The 20,003-nt window shown below is 39.0% G+C and overlaps 2 protein-coding genes across 6 annotated transcripts in view; one reads left to right on the top strand and one right to left on the bottom strand.

The window, feature by feature from the left end:
* The window catches only part of LOC139936729 (nucleoside diphosphate-linked moiety X motif 6-like), a 106,002-nt gene extending 91,535 nt beyond the window's left edge, over window positions 1–14,467 (top strand). For 4 of the 5 annotated variants that reach the window (XM_071931623.1, XM_071931627.1, XM_071931626.1 and 1 more), the window contains 6 exons: window positions 1,068–1,323; window positions 1,935–2,141; window positions 3,038–3,093; window positions 4,032–4,131; window positions 6,324–6,608; window positions 11,282–14,467. In XM_071931623.1, coding sequence (XP_071787724.1) covers window positions 1,068–1,323; window positions 1,935–2,141; window positions 3,038–3,093; window positions 4,032–4,131; window positions 6,324–6,608; window positions 11,282–11,349 — 972 coding nt within the window. In that variant the 3' untranslated portion in view covers window positions 11,350–14,467. Of the gene's footprint in view, window positions 1–1,067; window positions 1,324–1,934; window positions 2,142–3,037; window positions 3,094–4,031; window positions 4,132–6,323; window positions 6,663–11,281 lie in introns of all 5 variants that reach the window. The other variant, XM_071931624.1, reaches the window with a different exon arrangement.
* Window positions 14,468–16,588: 2,121 nt separating this feature from the next.
* The window catches only part of LOC139936725 (extracellular matrix protein 3-like), a 92,245-nt gene continuing 88,830 nt past the window's right edge, over window positions 16,589–20,003 (bottom strand). Inside the window, exon 23 of the mRNA XM_071931620.1 lies at window positions 16,589–19,828. Within this exon, the coding sequence (XP_071787721.1) occupies window positions 19,352–19,828 (477 nt within the window). The 3' untranslated portion in view covers window positions 16,589–19,351. The remainder of the gene's footprint in view (window positions 19,829–20,003) is intronic.

The raw sequence follows: 20,003 nt of genomic DNA, 5'->3' as shown, positions 1-20,003 counted from the left end.
TGGAATGGTACATTCCTCATTGTCTTTAAACCTCTGTACAGCTGAGATTTATATACATATTTTTTTACTTTTAATGTTTGAGTGGGAATTGATCAACTTTATAACAACTGGGAGGTTCCGGATCTAGAAAAAAAGGGGAGCTCAAACCCAGAGGCCATTCTTCAGGAATTAAATTCTAATCCATCCTTATATCTGAAGAAAATAACTACTTTTTCCTGAAGTTTTGAATTTAGCAAAAGTCTGAAATTTCTCATCCAAACATTCTGGCGTTGAGTGACGTAAGAGAGAGGAGGATAGTGGTGGATTGAGGTCACTTGTGGCTTGGGGTAACCGTTATAAATGGATTGAAGAGCTTTGGTAATTGGAACCCACTGTCTGTTTCAATCCTATGGTACCTTAAAGGCAGTGGACACTATTGGTAATTACTCAAAATAACTATTAGCACAAAACCTTACTTGGTAACAAGAAATGAGGAGAGGTTGATAGTACAAAACATTGTGAGAAACCGCTCCCTCTGAAGTGACATAGTTTTCGAGAAAGAAGTAATTTTCATCAAATTTGATTTCGAGACCTCGGATACAGAATTTGAGGTCTTGAAATCAAGCATCTGAAAACGCACAACTACGTGTGCCAAGGGTGTTTTTTTCTTTCATTATTATCTCCCAACTTTGATGACCGATTGAGCTCTGTTATTTTATGCATATGTTGAGATACAGCAAGTGTGAACACTGGTCTTTTACAATTACCAATAGTGTCCAGTGTCTTTAAAACTAACCTGTGAAAAGTTAATTTCAAAAGGTGGTAGTAGTTTTGAGATATAGCCAAAGACCTTGAGCATTTTATGTCCATGCAGGAAGAATAGTCTGCAATTGTCTTCGATTTAATTTTGGGGGATAAAAAGTGATGTTTTTTTCCCCATAACCTCGGTTCTTTCAATTGAAAAGTTCTGTACTTCTTACCAAATAAGTTTTTGTTTCTATTTTAAATTTTTAGAGGCATTAACAAACTTATAGAGACTCTTTTTATAAATGCTAACAAAAAGATTCACCTTTTCAAACTATTCACAGGTCCAAAGTTTACCAACAATGATCTGCCAGAATGTTCTCAGGGGTGCTGCCACTAGGTTCTACTGTGGCATCTCCAGAAAATCCTTCCCTTGCAAGGTGTTACCTAAGAGAGGATATTGTGTTTCACCGTCTGCATCGTTGTTGAATGTCGGTAAAGCGGACAGATTCAACTGCATCCATGTGGATTTATCTGAAGATGACTCACTAAACAATCACGGATACGTTGCTTCGGAGTTGTTCAATCAGTCTTTATCAGGTAGGTTTAAGGTTTCTAATCTCATTTTATTTTAGGCAATTAGAACAAAACATCAGTTGATCATCTAGGTTGCCGAAAAGAGGAGGAATAGGCCCTTTTTATATTGTTTTCAGGATTGCAGAAGATTTTTTATTGTTTATGGCCCTCGGCCTCTGAGACTCACCCCATGATTTTTGTTTTGTTATTTAACGAGAGATTGTCTAACATCACAAGGCCGGACAGCCAATTAAGGTGATGGCTAAACTTAATTTATTTGGGCTATCATCTACTCCTGGCGCTAAAACAGGGTTGACAAGGGATCCACTAGGAGCCAGGCAGATAGATCAGAACTGCATGTTCCTTTCCAACTTTTTACAGAGCAACTTTGGTTAAGTTCCTTGTTTAAAGACTCAAGTGTCATGACCGGGTTTCAAACTCACACTCTGCTGCTGACAATACTAGAGCTTTGGTCTGGTGAGGTTGACTGCTCGTCCACAACATGCCACAGAACCAGCCAACTGACGGTATTTCTGGATTTTCTGTAGCAGCGTCCCATAATATTTATTGTACTTGTGTGCAGACTAATTTTGAAGTACAATACTATTAACAACATTTATCGTGTGTTATTCTAGAATCCTTAACACAGTGGATGTCCGAGGGTCGGACTGCCGTATGGTTGAAATTCCCCACGACTCACTGTCATCTGATCCCGCAGGCCGTCAAGGAGGGGTTCGATCTCCACCATGCACAGGACCAACACGTTGTCATGTCCAAGTGGCTACGACAAGATTACGGAAGTCGACTCCCGAGATACGCCTCACATCAGGTGGGAGTGGCTGGTAAGAGGAAGATTGACCAAAATATACTCGGCGGTGATCTAGTGGTGAGACATCTACTCTAACAGTGCAAAGGTTGTAGGTTCAAACCCTGACCAAGTGATTTGTCTGTGAATTTGTTTCACCTGTGCATTGCTAGAGCAGATGTCTTGCCACTAGACTGTCTTAAGGCCGGGTCCCACTGCAGCGGTAACAAGAACGATAACGATAACGACGCAAAGAGAACGCATTCCATTGGTTGAATAGGCGTGTGCGTGTTCTGCGTGGAACAATTTAACCAATAGAATGTGTTCTGTCTGCGTCGTGATCGTTATCGTTTTCGTTATCGCTGCAGTGGGTTCAAATCCCTAACGAGTGATTTGCCTGTGGATTTCTTTCACAGTACTCTGGTAAAAACCAAATGATATTCTTTTACCCCTTGATTCAAAACTAACATCAATCTTTTCCTTATAAATCAATTTCAGACTTACCTGAATTCAGACTTTTTGAAGTCTGCCTGATAATCAAATTTTTATTTTATTTTTCTCCAAGTAAAATGAGCCCCGCTCTTGGATCTACTTCTCTAGCACTGTGGATATTGTTCCTGAAACCTCCTTGGAATCTATTACTCCAGGGTTATCAAAAGATGGAAATGCCATCATTTCAATGTTCATCTTGTGATCTGTGTCAGAACGAAAACCTATCTTCAGTTTAGAATTTTTTGTCGGCAATAACTCTCATCACTAAAAAATTTGAAATTTCTTCACAAGATCAGAAACAAAATTGGGAAAACCTTTAACTAAACTCCCAAACCTTTGGACTCCGATGAGATTAGTTATGCTGTGCCGCGTGAGAAATATGATTTCATTTCATTGATCTCATTTTTCATTTCTTCTTTTGTGCTCAAATTGTTTTTGCAGGGTTCGTTTTCAATGAAGAAACTGAGGAAGTCTTAATGGTGCAAGATAAACACAGGGTGAGTTTATGCAGTGGCTTAAACAAAATAGAAAATCCCAATAAGAACATACTCAGTTTCAGGCTGTACATGGATTGGTAGGCAGGTCTCAAATTTGGGTGGAAAATCCACAAGACGGCAGGGCTTGTAGCTAAACAAGCAGTGAGAGAATATTGATCTCATTTTTTTTACGGGTAATCCCTAAGTACTCGACGGAATTGATATATATATGTGTATAATATCGGTTTAAATTTAAAGGCAGTGGACACTACTAGTAATTACTGAAACAAATTATTAGCATAAAACCTTACTTGGTAACAAGTAACGGGGAGAGGTTGGTGGTATAAAACATTGTGAGAAACGGCTCCCTCTGAAGTGACATAGTTCTCGAGAAAGAAGTAATTTTCAACGAATTTGACTTCCAGACCTCAGATTTAGAACTTGAGGTCTCGAAATCAACCATCTAAACGCAAACAACTTCGTGTGACAAGGGTGATTTTTTCTTTCATTATTATCTCTCAACTTCGACGATCAATTGAGCTCAAATTTTCACAGGTTTGTTATTTTATGCATATGTATTATTAAAAAAAAACAAGACCGCTGGACTTCTACGATCATGAGTTTACTGGCCCATTGCGCAAGTCACTGGCCTTGACCCTAAGGTCCAGTGTTAATTTCGAGCTGCAATGTTTTTCATTTTGAAGAAAATTCTGTTTCGTTTTTTGTTGCTGTTACTTTGTAGAATCTGCCATCTTGAAACCAAACCTGACTGAGCTAACAGTTCGGTTTTGGTTTAATCAAAACATTTGTGTCACAGCGGTTGAACCGAACATGTGGAAACGTTTAACAAATGACTGAAGCTCAAACAAGCACTCATACTCAATAGTATATTCCATTTTTCCAAGGGTCAGATATCACATTCAATGTTGACATAGCTGTTGCTTGTTTTGTTTTTTTAGTTGGTGAGATGGAAGTTTCCAGGTGGACTCTCTGAGCCAGGTGAAGACATTCAAGACACAGCTATGAGAGAAGTTATGGAGGAAACAGGGCTCAAAACAGGTAAGGATTGTACACCATTAAGTGGAGTTTTGATAATGTAACGACTAACAACTTTTGTTTTGGTCTCTTTTTAAATAATTTCAAGCCTTGCGAGAATTCTCCCACTGTGATGTCTACTGTCATGAAAGTTTATTTGGAAGTGAAATGTCTAGCCCCGGCATGCACGCAGGCAGCCAAACAGGCATTGCTTAGCGTGTGTTTGTGTGGCCATTTTGTAAGTTGACAAAACAGCATCGCGTCAGCGTTCAATAAACATGAACTCCAACGTGTACTTCGTATTCAACGCGAGTACAGAATGGCGCGCGTGTCTCGTTGTGGTCCTGTCGCGTTTGTGCAAGAAGCATCACCAGTGCGCCCTCTAGTTCTTATATATAACTCTATGCCCTGAACTCTGTGCTATAGACCTTTATCACGGTGTGGCCATCTTGATTTTACTCCATTCCAACTCTTTGTAACCAAACTGAGGCTGGACGAAGTAATAGTCTGGTGCCATGTTTATGCAACGATTGTCAGCATTCATTTCTGTTTTTGGAAACAGGGAACATGACAAAGATGGTGACAGCGTTGTAAAGGTTTATAGTGACAATGCTTGTAGTCCAAGGAATTGAAGATTGTGCATTCACGGTTGACTAAACAAGTCATTGCATCAGGTTTTATTCAAAGCTTAGCTGCAAGAGTTTTATTGTAGACTGTTTGGAAAACTTCTGCTCATAAAATCATTTTTAACAAGCCCCACCAGCAAAGTTTTTAATAGATAGCATGAAAAGTCTTTAAAAGTCTACACCATAAAATGTAGGTGAGCCCTTGCACTCCATGAAATTTATCGCTGTTTTTTCAAAGGGCCAACAATCTTGGTGTCCTTTGTTCCACTGTTGGCATGCAATGTTGCTTATGGTTGCATCTACTCAGAAAATTAATGGCATTTCAAAACAGCCCCCTCTTGTGACAAAACAGTAGTAAACCATTCAGTGGCAGAAACCAGACTTTTTGTAACTAGTGTAAAGAATAACTGTGATTGGTTAACTGGTAGCTAAGGACTGCAATACTGCATACATACTTAAAAGTATTCCTTGGTTCCTTGGACATTCTAAGGGTAGTCATTACTAAAAAGTATAGTAAACTTGTAGCAAAACATGCTTTCAAGTTTTAAACGGCACAATGTTTGACTGTTTTGGAGTGAATTTTTAAACAATTTGAGGTTGAACAAAGAAAAATTGATTAGAGCAAAGTTTTAACCAAACACCTACAGATTTATGTGCTTACACTCTGCCAACTGAGCTATTTATCTAGCTCTATGTTGGTGGTCTCCCTATTTTGTCAATATCTTTGTTCAGAGTGCACGTCAGTACAAACGTTAGCTGCCAGAGATCCCACCCATGTGATCTTTGTTTATAAGAATTTGTTCAATTCCCTAATGTCAATGTTCATGTAAATGTTCTGTCAAATTTATAAGAACAACTTGACAATTCTTTGACTGATCCTGTTGATTGGCAAATAGGAAACCCCCTCTCCTTCCCAATAAAAGACTTGTGTTGTAGTTCACCTATACAAAAACCCAATCCGGCTGCTATACTAGAATTTCTCTGAGGTTCACTGCTGATGTTATATAGCGCCCTCTATGTTTGTGGAGCTTCCAGGATTACATTTTCTGCAAGATTCAGGAGGATATGTGATGAGATCAAGCAAAATAAGTCAGTTTCCAACGCAGGTCATATTTATTTTTTTATATATTTGAAAGGAGCATAATCTATGCTTTAATTCTGTTGAAACCCTATGATGATACCACCTTTGGTTCAAGAGTTGTGAAAGTAGAAACACCAAGAGATGTGAGAATAAAATTGAGAAAAAGGGGTTTAAAAGTCAAGTTGTTTAATAAAAATAAATTGGCACATTTTCTTGCAATGATAATTGTAACCTTTCTGGATGTTATTGAACAGGAAGAAAGTTCTTAGTATAAAATAAGGTATATTGTGACATTAAAATTTACACATGAACAAAATATTTCTGAAAATGTTGACCCTGTTTGGCCTATTTTGGCTTGTGTCTGAATACAGACCTTTTTTTGACAAACAACTCATTTAGCTTGATCGCATCACATATGTAGATAATGCAAAAAAGAACACCAAATTCATTGACTCTCGATTTGGCATTGCCCTAACCTCACTTTTCATTTGAATCTTCTTTTCCCTCAGAGTTCAAATCCATCCTGTCTTTCCGACAGCAGCACAACCATCCCGGAGCCTTCGGTTGCTCAGACATCTACGTCGTCTGTCGCCTCTCACCTCTGACCCTCGACATCAAGATCTGTCCCACTGAGCTCGACGACGCTCGATGGATGAAGGTAGCCGATATCGCCTCGTCCGAGGAAGGTCATACACCGTTAACGATGCGGATGAGCAAACTGATCATGTGCGGAGTGAGAGATGGATTCGACCGGGTTGATATAAGCATCGATGAACTGCCATCTGTGTATCACGGTACCTATAAACTATTCCATAGACCTCTCAGCTTATAACGTCGCAAGGTACTATGTAAGTCTTCAGGGAAATATTTTTAAAAATTTTATAAGTTTTATAATAGATTTAAATTTGGTGTGTAAGGTTTCTTTAAGTCCAGTTTGAAAAGTGGCCGGGTAATTAACTTTGCAGCCAATTGAAACAAATACTTTAAGAATGATAGATGTGATTGAAACAAATACTTAAAGAATGATTGATGTGATTGCGTTGAATTATATAAAAAAAGTTAACCTGCAATATTTAAGTTATGAGACACTCAATGTGAACAGACTTTTATCTGAATCCAGACTTTTTATATTGGTCTTGTAAAAGAAAATCAGACGTTATTTTTTTCCTGAGTATAAAGAAATCCCCATAATTGCTCTTTGTACTACTCTAGTGCTTTGGATACTGTTCCCAAAAGCTCCTTGGAATCTATAAACTCAAGGGGTTACCAAAAGGTAGAAATGCCAGTCATTTCAACATACCTTAGACTTCATATCCACGTTTCAAATTATTTTGCCGGCAATGACTCCCACCCCCTGGGGTATACTTTTTTGGAAATAAGATAGTCTGAATTAAAATGTCCACTTCCAGAGACTATTGTTGTATCATTCCTTGAACGGGAATTCTGATTCCTAAGGAAATATTATCACTCGGCCGTTACATCCTGACAGCTCCTCCTCTCATCTCGTGATGAATCCATGATCCGCCTTATCTCAAGACGTTTTTTTTCTTTTTCTTCTTCTTGGGGTCGGGATCTTGATCTTGCATGCATGACTAATCCAGGTTGTGACTCAAAGACCTTTCCCCAGTGACTGGAAGACAAGTCTAGACGCTTAATTAAGAACCTCGGCATTTTTTATCAGAAAACATCCCTGTTCGGCACTCCTGATACATCCGAATGTCATGAGTGTTTTTACATGAACAGACAGTTGCTTCCATTAAAACAGAAGCCAAGTTTAATTGTGGAGGATCAAGTACTTACAAAGTTGCATGGTATCTCGGAGTGCTTGACTTTGAGTAAATTACGGAGCTCTGATTTGAGAGTGTCTGTGGGCAGATAGAGAATGATGGCCACCTTTGATAAAACTGAACAATGCATCAAAGTGTTAACAGGGTTCGCACGTAACTTTGTTAGTTAAAGCCATTGGACACTTTCGGTAAACAGTATTGTCCAAAGGCCCACACTTCGTGTATCACAACTTAAATATAAAATAACAAACCTGTGAAAATTTAGGCTCAATCGGTCATCGGAGTCGGGAGAAAATAACGGGAAAACCCACCCTTGTTTCCGCACGTTTCGTCGGGTCATGACATGTGTTTACTATAAATCCGTAATTCTCGTTGTCGAGAATTGATAATTTTTTCAATGTTGTCTCAAAAAGTAAAGCATTCAGGAGAAGTCTTTTACCTTTACCTTCTGTAAACCCTGTAAGTTATTTGTATATTTGTTAACTTTTTTTGTTTTTTTCTGTTCCGAAAGTGTATAATGGCTTTAAAGACAAAAGACATAACAAACTTTCTTACTTTCCAAAAGAGAAATTACAAATTGCTCAAACAAAAACTTGTTACTGGCTAAGTTACTGGCAAGCTCGACCAGTTAGCTTGTCGTGTCACTAGTCCAACCCCTATTTCTCTGCCCCATTTATCAAATGAAATAGGGATGCTTTTCAACACTGGTTGACATGTCAACACATTAATTGCTTACCATGGTAATTTCCTGGGAAATAGCCATTTCTTTGGGAAACAGTTACCCTTGCGGGGGAGTAGGGTTAAGTGAGATAACTTGGGGTTAGCATGATGGGTGTTCATTCTTGCTAGGTAAATTGCACTCAGTGTGAAACCAACATGGGTTGACGGTTGGGTTAAATTCTCCCAGGAGTTTTATGGGGCCTTAATTTCCTTGGAATTGGCTCGGTAGTGTGAAAGGGGCTTGAAGGGCTTTAAACCATATAAGTCCATACTTCTGTGAAATTTTCACAGATTTGTTTTCAGAAAAATTTCTTAGTCCATACTTCTGTGAAATTTTCACAGATCTGTTTTCAGATAAATTTCTTGAGAACAAGACGGTGTGAATAATTGTAGTCGTCAGAAACGGGCAAAGTTGTTTCCCTCTTTTCAAAAAGTTTTCTTAGAGTGGGTTCAGCATACAAGTCTAAGTACACAGCAGTCTAAAAGTTATGTACTCAAATCATTATTTGTCAATGATCAGCGCTTGTGCAACTTGTCAGGGATGAGATTGTTCAGAATTTTGGCTGAATTCAGACTTTTTATGTGGGCCTGGTGAAGAAAATTAGACAATATTTTTGTTCCACAACTAAAGAAATCCTGCGCATTGGTCTACTTCTCTAGTGCTTTGGATACTGTTTCCAAAAGCTCCTTGGAATCTATAACCCCAGGGGTTACCAAACAGTAAAAATTGCATCATTCCAACATACCTTTGAATTTGTATCCAAGTTTCAGACTTTTTTGTTAGTAATGACTCTCATCTGTGAACTTGTGAACACACTTTACTCCGTTGAGATTGTGCATTTATGTATGATTTATGTCGCCATACTTACAGGCATGTCTGATTTTGCTGATTTTGATATTTTTAGACCGCATTTGAGTTGGCGACTACGGCTAAAGCTATGATTGTGCTTAGGGTGTTGCTACTGACATCCTTTACTTCAACACATGATGACGCAGTGATCTAGTCAGAGTTGTAGTCGCCAAGTCAGACATGGCCTAATTCTATACAAGTAAGAAGTAATATGAGACGGACCTTGTGTTTGGTTTTAGGCTGTAGTATGTTAACTAGGGAAACATCGGAAATTGTCAATTCGGGACATGACCTTTTAATATGATTGGCTTGTTGAGGTGGATGTAGTTTAAACCTTTTGGCCCTTTGCGGCTGCCACATGTGCATTTTGTTACAATCAGCATACAGCCGCTCTGTTCTTGAGTACAGTTAAACACCTTGATTGCAATCATGCAGTGTTTAATCCTAATGGTTTAGTGAGGTGTATTTCTAGCGTGTACCACACCCTTTGTACATGGGCTGGCTCCAATGAGTTTTACAATAGGAAGAGTCTTCAGCCGCCCTTTCCTACCGAGGATTATAAAGTCTTGACTTGTAGAACTATTTGAGAACAGTCCTTGCATGGGTTACGAGTTTCGCTCAAAATTTGAGGTCCTGACGTTCTTGAACGTCATGCTACATCAGGTTCAGGTGGAACAGCTCTGTGTTTCGTTTGCAAATGAATACTACACTCAGCTCTAGTTATCATTATCATTGTATATTTTGGGTAATGAAAGCCGGGATGCCTCATTAGTGAACTTAACCACTGCAGCTTGTAAGCCTGAGGAAACCTGTAAACACTTGTTGACAACTGTTTGCTATGTGAACCAGAAACACTGGGGTTAACTTCTAATCTTCCATGACAAGTGTTCTGGGTTCTTTTACATGCATTAACTAAACCTGAGACATGGGACCTACGGCTTGTTGTCCTATCCACAGGACAAAGCAATTATGCTTAATTGTCTTTGGCTTGAGGGCACGAGCGCCATGTCCGGGACTCGAACCCACACTGATCAGAAACACTAGAGTCCGGTGCTCCTCACCTCCAGGCCCTCACGCCACGGTGTGCAGCAATCGTGGACAGGGCTAGACATTAAAGTCACATAGGGTTATAACATGTACCTAGATCACGTCATGAAACAGTCAGGAAACAATAGTCCCCCCCCCAATGGAAATCAAGGGCTGTGGCTTAAAATGTTTCCTGTGAGACCTTCCTAGAATTTGACGTAAGCGGCGGGTGGGGGTCGTCCCTTGGGATCGGTGAAGTTTCATGGGCTGGTGGTTACTAACAGTCATGAGACTGTCTGAGATGTGTATTTGATGATGAGTGGAGATATTCTAAGACTGTTTGGTTGGGCGGGTAGATGGGGGTGATAGAGGGGGTTAAACATCTAGCTTAAAAGGCAAAGTAGGACTGGTTAAGTTGGTAGATGGTCAAGGAAGAGGGCGGTTAAACATGCTACATGTATAGCTAAAAGGCGTAGTAGACGGACTGGTTATTATCAAATCTAAAACACATTAGTTTCACTGTCAATGTAAGTTAGAGATTGGCACAAACTGTGTATGTTCACAGACTTACCATATTTTTACAAGCAATTTGACTTCCACAAAAGGGAGTTAAGTTTTTTGTGCAAGTTGACTCTGCAAACCCCGCTACATTGTGTTCCCACCACCGCACCACGCTAAGGTTAGAATTATACTCATTTTATGAATGGTGTCTCCTCAATCTCGCAAGATTGTATCCCCACCATGCAAGTTTTGAATTGTACTCGTGTACACGGTGTTACCTTTTAAACCTTACAAGATTGTGTATCTTCACCGTGTACAGATTCAAATCCTACTTAACATGACCTTGGCCCACTAAAGCAGGCAAATTTCTGCTAGAAAAAGCAAGCAGAAAACCAGTTGCAAACAGATCACATGACATGGTATTTTGGCTAGTTATCTTTTTGTAGTACTTTTGCAAATGTTTGCAGCTCTATGATATTTGAGTCTCGGGCCCTCTGTCTTTGTGTGTTGGCAATTTTCCTTTGCATGGTTTGTGATATTAACCTCAGTCTTATGATTGTGTTGAATTCATTTAACCATTCAGACATCTTCAGAGTGACAATGGAGAGATTAAGCAAGGCTGCCACGGTGTGTCATGGCCGGGTGATCTAGTGCATCGGACTCAAGTTCTAATGACTGAATCATCAAGAGTGTGAGTTCGATTCTCGGTCATGGCACTGGTGTCCTTAATGCACGGCACTTAACCTCAATAATTACTTCTGTTAACCCACATGTGAAAAACAGGAACATACCAGGGATGAGGCGGTCTTAGGGTGGATTAACCGCTTAGCGCTAACGTAAGCAGCTTGAGGTTATTTATATGCTCCCCAGGGAATTGAGAAAGTTTGAGGAATGGTCTAAAAGTATACCTGACGAAGAGGGATGGTAATGTTGTAAAGCACCTTGATCTATTGACCCCTTGCACGCACATCACACGCTCACCATGTTGGTGGTCAATAGGCTTTAGTGTAAACGCCGCATCACCTAAAAATGCGCACTTCACTGAATAACACACGTTGACATCGACCACCAAAATGGCGCATCAAAGATTATGCTGATGATGACGTCAGGTGAAATGGGTCAATATAGACCCATTGAATATGACGTCACACTCTCAAAAAGGAGGCAGATCATTGAACAATAGCTGTAGCCGGTAGCATTTCCCGTTATGCAAGGGGGGGGGAGCTATTGCCTTCTTACACAAGACAGAATGCGCCTCCGAACAATGTGCGTAATTTGGGGTGTCAACTCTCTTTTGTGCATGTTTGTATACGATTTTGACACCCAAAATGACACCCAGGATAGGCACATGTGAGTACGCTGCACGTATTGCAAGGGGTCGTTAGTAAGGTTTGCAGTAACAGCCCTGTAATGATAATCGATAAAGTTGGGGTGGTTCTACCGAACCATTGGAGGGTGCTTTTCAGAACCACCCAAACTTATATAGGATTTGAGGCATTGCATGCTGAGGTATAATGTATCATAGATATTTGGTTTGCAGTAACACCATGTGTGTATCTACTTGCCAACTTAATGAGAGTTTATCATTACACGTTGTTACCGCAAACCTTACTACATGTATACCGTATTTCCACCATGTAAAGTTTGGAACACTACGCACCTTGATCTAGCTGTTTTTCAGTACTATTATTCTTATCAACATGTGATTTGAGACATGGATCTTGTTTCTTCACCTGGGTGTGATTCATGAGTCCTTCCTTGCAATCAGACAGGCCTTCAGTGACTCATTGATGTTTACAGACCCCAAGTACACAGGGTCATCAGGCAGTGTGACACGTACCATCCTAACAAGAGATTAAAGACACTAGACACTATTGGTAATTGTCAAAGACCAGTATTCTCACTTGGTGTATCTCAACATATGCACAAAATAACAAACCTGTGAAAATTTGAGCTCAATTGGTCGTTGAAGTTGCAAGAGAATAATGGAAGAAAAAACACCCTTGTCACCAAAGTTGTGTGCTTTCAGATGCTTGAAATCAAATTCGTAAAAAATCTAATTCTCGAAAACTACGTTACTTCAGAGGGAGCCGTTTCTCACAATGTTTTATACTATCAACAGCTCCCCGTTACTCGTTACCAAGTCAGGTATTATGCTAATAGTTATTTTGAGTAAATACCAATAGTGTCCACTGCCTTTAAAGCCCAGCGAACTGTGGCCAAGTCATACATGTATGGCAAACACAGCTTCGCTCACACTGTAGCAATCTCTCGGAACATGTAAAAAACAACGACTCCATTGTTAAAGGAACATTACAGAATTGGTTTCTGCTAACAAAACAGTTGCTGGCAGTGTAAGCACTTTATGTAATCCACCATATACATAAACTGACAAACCTGTAGAAGTTTGAGATCGATCGGCCATCTGGGTCACGAGAGAATAGTGAAAAACCGATTACAAATTTTGCATTGCATCGATGCCAAAATTAAAATGAGTAAAACGCTCACTGAGCGATAAACTCCAAACGCGAAGTTAGATTATTTATTTCTCTTCAAATATGACATTTCAGACAGAAATATTTCAAGGGATGTTTTCTACTATCATCATCATTAGACCGTGTAAGTTTTATGTAAATCTGTGATCTTCACGATTTTTGTTTCTTACCAATTCTGTAACGTTCCTTTAAGTTTAACATTTAACTCATGCATTTTTGTTTGATAACCAGTCCATCTTGTATTTTTTTCTCTACAGCGCATAGGGACATGTTTAATCGCTATGTGTTGTGCGCTATATAAAAATGGTTAATTAATATTATTACGCTGCGCTCCCTTTTCCAATTGTGACGCAAGAAAATTTGCTTCGCAAGGAGCATTCGCATGAAGTATGAACCAGGAATGACACTTGAGATGCTAGTGTGTGGTGGGAGATACACAAATTTCATCATGTAATTCTGAGCATGCGCAAATATTTCAGAAAAAGGGTTGACCGTGAAAGTCCACTGCCACCTTCCGTAGTCCTTCAGTCCTTGGTACACACTAGAAATACACCACACTAAACCACTAGGATTAAACACTGCATGATTGCAATCAAGGTGTTTAACTGTACTCAAGAACAGAGCGGCTCTGTCACTGCCACCTTCCGTAGTCCTTCAGTCCTTGGTACACACTAGAAATACACCACACTAAACCACTAGGATTAAACACTGCATGATTGCAATCAAGGTGTTTAACTCTACTCAAGAACAGAGCGGCTCTGTCACTGCCACCTAGTGTAGTCCTTCAGTCCTTGGTACACACTAGAAATACACCACACTAAACCACTAGGATTAAACACTGCATGATTGCAATCAAGGTGTTTAACTCTACTCAAGAACAGAGCGGCTCTGTCACTGCCACCTTCCGTAGTCCTTCAGTCCTTGGTACACACTAGAAATACACCACACTAAACCACTAGGATTAAACACTGCATGATTGCAATCAAGGTGTTTAACTCTACTCAAGAACAGAGCGGCTCTGTCACTGCCACCTAGTGTAGTCCTTCAGTCCTTGGTACACACTAGAAATACACCACACTAAACCACTAGGATTTAACACTGCATGATTGCAATCAAGGTGTTTAACTCTACTCAAGAACAGAGTGGTTGTAAGCTGTTTGTACCTTCCGGCGTTGATGTCTTTGTACCCTGATTTAGTCTTGTCTTCTCACGATACATGTATTTATTCCATTGGGGCCAGTCTTGTGTAAAATTAAATAAATTTGAATCATAAATTTGTCTTCTTGTTCTCCTTTCTTAAAATGGAAATGTAAATTGCCTTGTAAACTTTTTCAAGCAAAAGATTGTAAGTACACAAGTGTTGTAACTTTTTTCAAGCAAAAATAGCTAAATACATGTACACAAAGCCTTGTAAACTTGTTCAGGCAAAAATTGCTTAGTACACAAGGCTATGTAAACTTTCTCAAGCAAAATTTGCGAAGTACACAAGGCTATAAGCCTTGTACACATTTTCAGGCAAAAATTGCTAAGTACACAAGCCTTGTACACATTTTCAAGCAAAAATTGCGAAGTACACAAGGCTATAGCCTAGTACACATTTTCAGGCAAAAATTGCGAAGTACACAAGGCCTTGTACACATTTTCAAGCAAAAATTGCGAAGTACACAAAGCTAAAGCCTTGTACACATTTTCAAGCAAAAATTGCAAAGTACACAAAGCTATAGTAGCCTTGTACACATTTTCAGGCAAAAATTGCGAAGTACACAAGGCTTTGTACACATTTTCAGGCAAAAATTGTGAAGTACACAAGGCTAAAGCCTTGTACACATTTTCAGGCAAAAATTGCGAAGTACACAAGCCTTGTACACATTTTCAGGCAAAAATTGCGAAGTACACAAGGCTATAGCCTTGTACACATTTTCAAGCAAAAATTGCGAAGTGCACGAGGCTATAGCCTTGTACACATTTTCAGGCAAAAATTGCGAAGTACACAAGCCTTGTACACATTTTCAGGCAAAAATTGCAAAGTACACAAGGCTATAGCCTTGTACACATTTTCAGGCAAAAATTGCGAAGTACACAAGGCTTTGTACACATTTTAAGGCAAGAATTGCGAAGTACACAAGCCTTGTACACATTTTCAGGCAAAAATTGCGAAGTACACGAGGCTTGTACACATCTTCAAGCAAAAATTGCGAAGTACACATTTTCAGGCAAAAATTGCGAAGTACACAAGGCTATAGCCTTGTACACATTTTCAAGCAAAAATTGCCAAGTACACAAGGCTTTGTACACATTTTAAGGCAAAAATTGCGAAGTACACAAGCCTTGTACACATCTTCAAGCAAAAATTGCGAAGTACACAAGGCTATAGCCTTGTACACATTTTCAGGCAAAAATTGTGAAGTACACAAAGCTATAGTAGCCTTGTACACATTTTCAAGCAAAAATTGCCAAGTACACAAGGCTTTGTACACATTTTAAGGCAAAAATTGCGAAGTACACAAGCCTTGTACACATTTTCAGGCAAAAATTGCGAAGTAAACAAGGCTATAGCCTTGTACACATCTTCAAGCAAAAATTGCGAAGTACACAAGGCTATAGCCTTGTACACATTTTCAGGCAAAAATTGCGAAGTACACAAGGCTATAGCCTTGTAAACATCTTCAAGCAAAAATTGCGAAGTACACAAGGCTATAGCCTTGTACACATTTTCAGGCAAAAATTGCGAAGTACACAAGGCTATAGCCTTGTACACATTTTCAGGCAAAAATTGTGAAGTACACAAAGCTATAGTAGCCTTGTACACATTTTCAAGCAAAAATTGCCAAGTACACAAGGCTTTGTACACATTTTCAGGCAAAAATTGCGAAAGTACACAAGCCTTGTACACATTTTCAGGCAAAAATTGCGAAGTACACAAGGCTATAGCCTTGTACACATTTTCAAGCAAAAATTGCGAAGTACACAAGGCCTTGTACACAAGGCCTTGTACACATTTTTCAGGCAAAAATTGCGAAGTACACAAGGCTATAGCCTTGTACACATTTTTCAGGCAAAAATTGCGAAAGTACACAAGCCTTGTACACATTTTCAGGCAAAAATTGCGAAGTACACAAGGCTATATAGCCTTGTACACATTTTCAGGCAAAAATTGCGAAGTACACAAGGCTATAGTAGCCTTGTACACATTTTCAGGCAAAAATTGCGAAAGACACATTTTCAGGCAAATTGCAAAGTACACAAGGCCTTGTACACATTTTCGAGCGAAAATTGCGAAGTACACAAGGCTACAGGCAAAAATTGCAGAGTACACAAGGCTTGTATACATTTTCCACAGAATATTGCACGAAACAGAAAATGAGACAGACAGAAATAAATGAAGGAAACGGAGCTTGTGTTTTTCCCGCCAAGCCAATGCCCTTTATTGAAGCTACTTCCTGCGCAGTATAACCCTCTTACTCTTTGCACAGTACACATTGTCATAGCAACCAGTCACCAGAAGATTTGTAAAATACAATAGTGAGGAGGAAAAAAATAAAAAGCTGTTACCTACATAATTATTAAATACAGGAAGTTTTTAGAACACTATATATATTAAAAATGATTAAAAAAATAATAACTTTGTTGCCGGTTTTTGACTTCAGACCCACTTGTAAAACAAAAAAAAGTAAAAAAAAAACGAACAATCCCCTCAAAAACAAAAAACCAATTGTTAATATTACAAAAGCTCATCTTAATTAAAATAAAGCTGGTTCTTGATATAAATTAACACATCATTGCATATATAAATTGGTTCTTAAATATTGATGACATATATTGCAAAAAGTGAATCATTATCCAATACGGAAATCATTACAACTGGTTTCTCACTAATTTGGAAGTGGAAGCTTAACGCACTGAATATTTTAGTTGTTTCTTCTTTAAATTACTCAATCCTACGAGCATGTCATAAGGCAAGGGTGATTTATTCTTAGTTTTTTACAGGGTGGGATTTTGCGTTTTGACCGTAGCTTTATTTTTCAAATGTCTTTACTAATGTCTTAAAGCACCATCAAAAGATAATAAAGTGAGTTGCACATGGTCAGAGATTTGGGTTTCAACAGATCTACCCATTTCAGGCCGGTCAGTCAGTTGAGCACCTTCTTTTCTCAAGACGTCTCTTGGACAAAGCCCAAGGGATGCGTCGTCGTGCTTCAGTGACCAAACGCTGACCAAATGCAGCTGTTAAATAAAAAACTATAAAGCATGTTTGGGAGGTCCTTATATATAATCCCATCTACATAGCCACCTAAAATTGTATACAGTCGTTTAAAACTAATTAATGTGTACAATCAAAACCGAGGACAGCTTTATTCTCATAATTATTATTATTAGTAGGTGTTTTTTTTTTCAATATAAAGATAATGTTAGGTACACTATGTTTAATTTAAAAAAAAATAAAAAAAATACACTTAAATTATAATAATAAGCTTAGTAATATAGTTTCAAGCATTCCACCACAAATAAAAAGTTGAATAGTTTGTTAGAATGTGCAGTGATTCGACAAGGCACTCAAATTTTGCACTCTTTGTGTGGTCAGTACATTTTGGTCCAAACTGCTAAGATCTTTAAAATCCGCAGAGAATTATTTGTTGGTATCTGTTGGGTACAAACGAAGGTAGGGATGGGATTGGAACATCCCAGAGCCTCCCTCCCCCATATAATAACTACACCCCAATGCCAGGCATTTTGCGTGCATTTATACGGCAACAAATCAAGTCATTTTGGTATAGCATGTGTATAAAAACCAAACACAGCTTCTCAAACAAAGCTGTGCGTGGTTCAGGATTTCATCCGCTTGGAACATGTACAAAATGGCATCAATGATCTTACAAAACACAAACTCATCTCATAGCTGGCTGTGTACAAAATCCGAAACGTCTGTTTTTTAACCTCCCAAAGGCACTCATAAAACTTACAAATATAAACTTTTTGTTTGTTTAATGATTAATTTATACGATAAATGCACACTAGCTAATAAAAAATAAGAGACTACGCTTGTGATTTGTCAGACGGGAATCCTTTAGACCCTCTGGTGGAATTGGTTTATACACTTTGTGAATCCACTACTAAAAATGGTTGTTAAATACGTGCAGCCTATCAGTTAAAAAGTGCATCGCTTTACCACTACTCATTTTATGTACAAAGAGAACATTACGTAAGTGAGAGCAAATCCAAGCCTATCAACGAGGACGTGGTAACGTTCCTTGGCGGAAGTCGACCACGATCCTTGGTGACAATTAGTGATTGCTGCAGCTTTCTCATATAAGGGGTATTAAAATATACATTTACGGGTAACAATACACTATGCAGCCGCATATCATGTCATCCGCAGTGAGAAAATTGTCTTGTCAAATGCACACACTTAAAGAATGCTTATAAATAAGGTTTAGAGGGGTGACTTTTCCGAGTCGGCAGGTCAGCATTACATGCAGGCTGTATAGTGCACAGTTTGGCTCCCGCTCAAGTGAAAAAGAAAGAAAATGATAACACACAAGTTTTTGAAAGGTTACAACAACAACAAAACTAAAAACAAACCATCGACAAAAACAAATACTATTACAGTTTTGTATTTAAAATGGCAGCGGAAGACATTTGATTTGTGGCATAGGTAAAAAAAAAACTAATGTCAAATGAATTTTCATCTAAAAACATTAATTAAAGCTACCTATTAAAAAACACTGAGCAATCCAGCAAAATACAAAAATAGAGCAAAGTAAACACTAAAAACACTGCGTGTGTGCATTATATATGTCACAATATACCTACAGCTGATAATTCTAAACCACACAAACAAAATTTTGGGGAAAAAACGTTATTTTATCTGAAATTCTTTTAAAAACAAAACAAAAATTCTGCAGAGCACCAAGTGAATGTTGACCTCAAGAACTATTGAGGGTGTTTTCTTTCTGAAAACCCATTAAAAATACAAAATACGCAAAAAAATCGGCTCACAAACGTAAAAACTTCTTACACATATATAAATTATTTAACAGCGAGTGAACCACGACAGCCTTACGTAAAAACTTGACAGACAGAAATAAAAAATATTAATGTGCGACAGTAGCATGACGCTGCTTATCGACGTATTTTTAGAAAAATACAAACGAGGCCCATCACACTTCCGTGTTGTCGTTGTATCCATTTGATACAACCTTAGAGCCGCCATTAGCCACTACAGTGACAGTGCTCGGAGCGGAGCGTTTACGGCGGATAATAACCACTACGACTACTGCGACTAGAAGCACGGCAAGCACAGCAGCAATGGCTGCAACAGGGATCACCATGTCGCCGCCACCACCCTTGGTGTTCTTACCGACATCGACATTGTTGCTGACGTTGATGTCAGCTACGTCGTTACTAGAGGCGGGGTTTGTGTTGAGAGCCAGCCACTTGATGTTTGTTCCCTTGCCGTCGCCGATGTCGTCCAGGGCGGATTCGTCATCGGGGGTGGATCCTATGGCCTGGCGACGCTGTCTGCCACCAGCCATGGCTACGCTGTGTTGTTCCACGCTGCGCTTTCCGATGTTGTTATTATCCTGGGACTTGACGGTGAAGATGGAGTGGACGTACCACTGACGGCCGGCTGCCACCTGAAAATACACAAACATAAATCAGGTTTAACAATCAGCTACAAAGTATGCCATTATAATCCAGTGTGAGATATGGTGAACACTATTATTAGGTTTAGGTAAATTTGTCTCCCAAAACAAAAAGGCACTCCGGGTTTCATAAAGGGCTTTTGAATGTGCCTTTTCGAGAGAGATG

Source organism: Asterias amurensis, chromosome 4 (genome assembly GCF_032118995.1).
Source record: "Asterias amurensis chromosome 4, ASM3211899v1".
NCBI lineage: Eukaryota > Metazoa > Echinodermata > Asteroidea > Forcipulatida > Asteriidae > Asterias > Asterias amurensis.
This window is presented reverse-complemented; position numbering and strand designations above follow the sequence as displayed.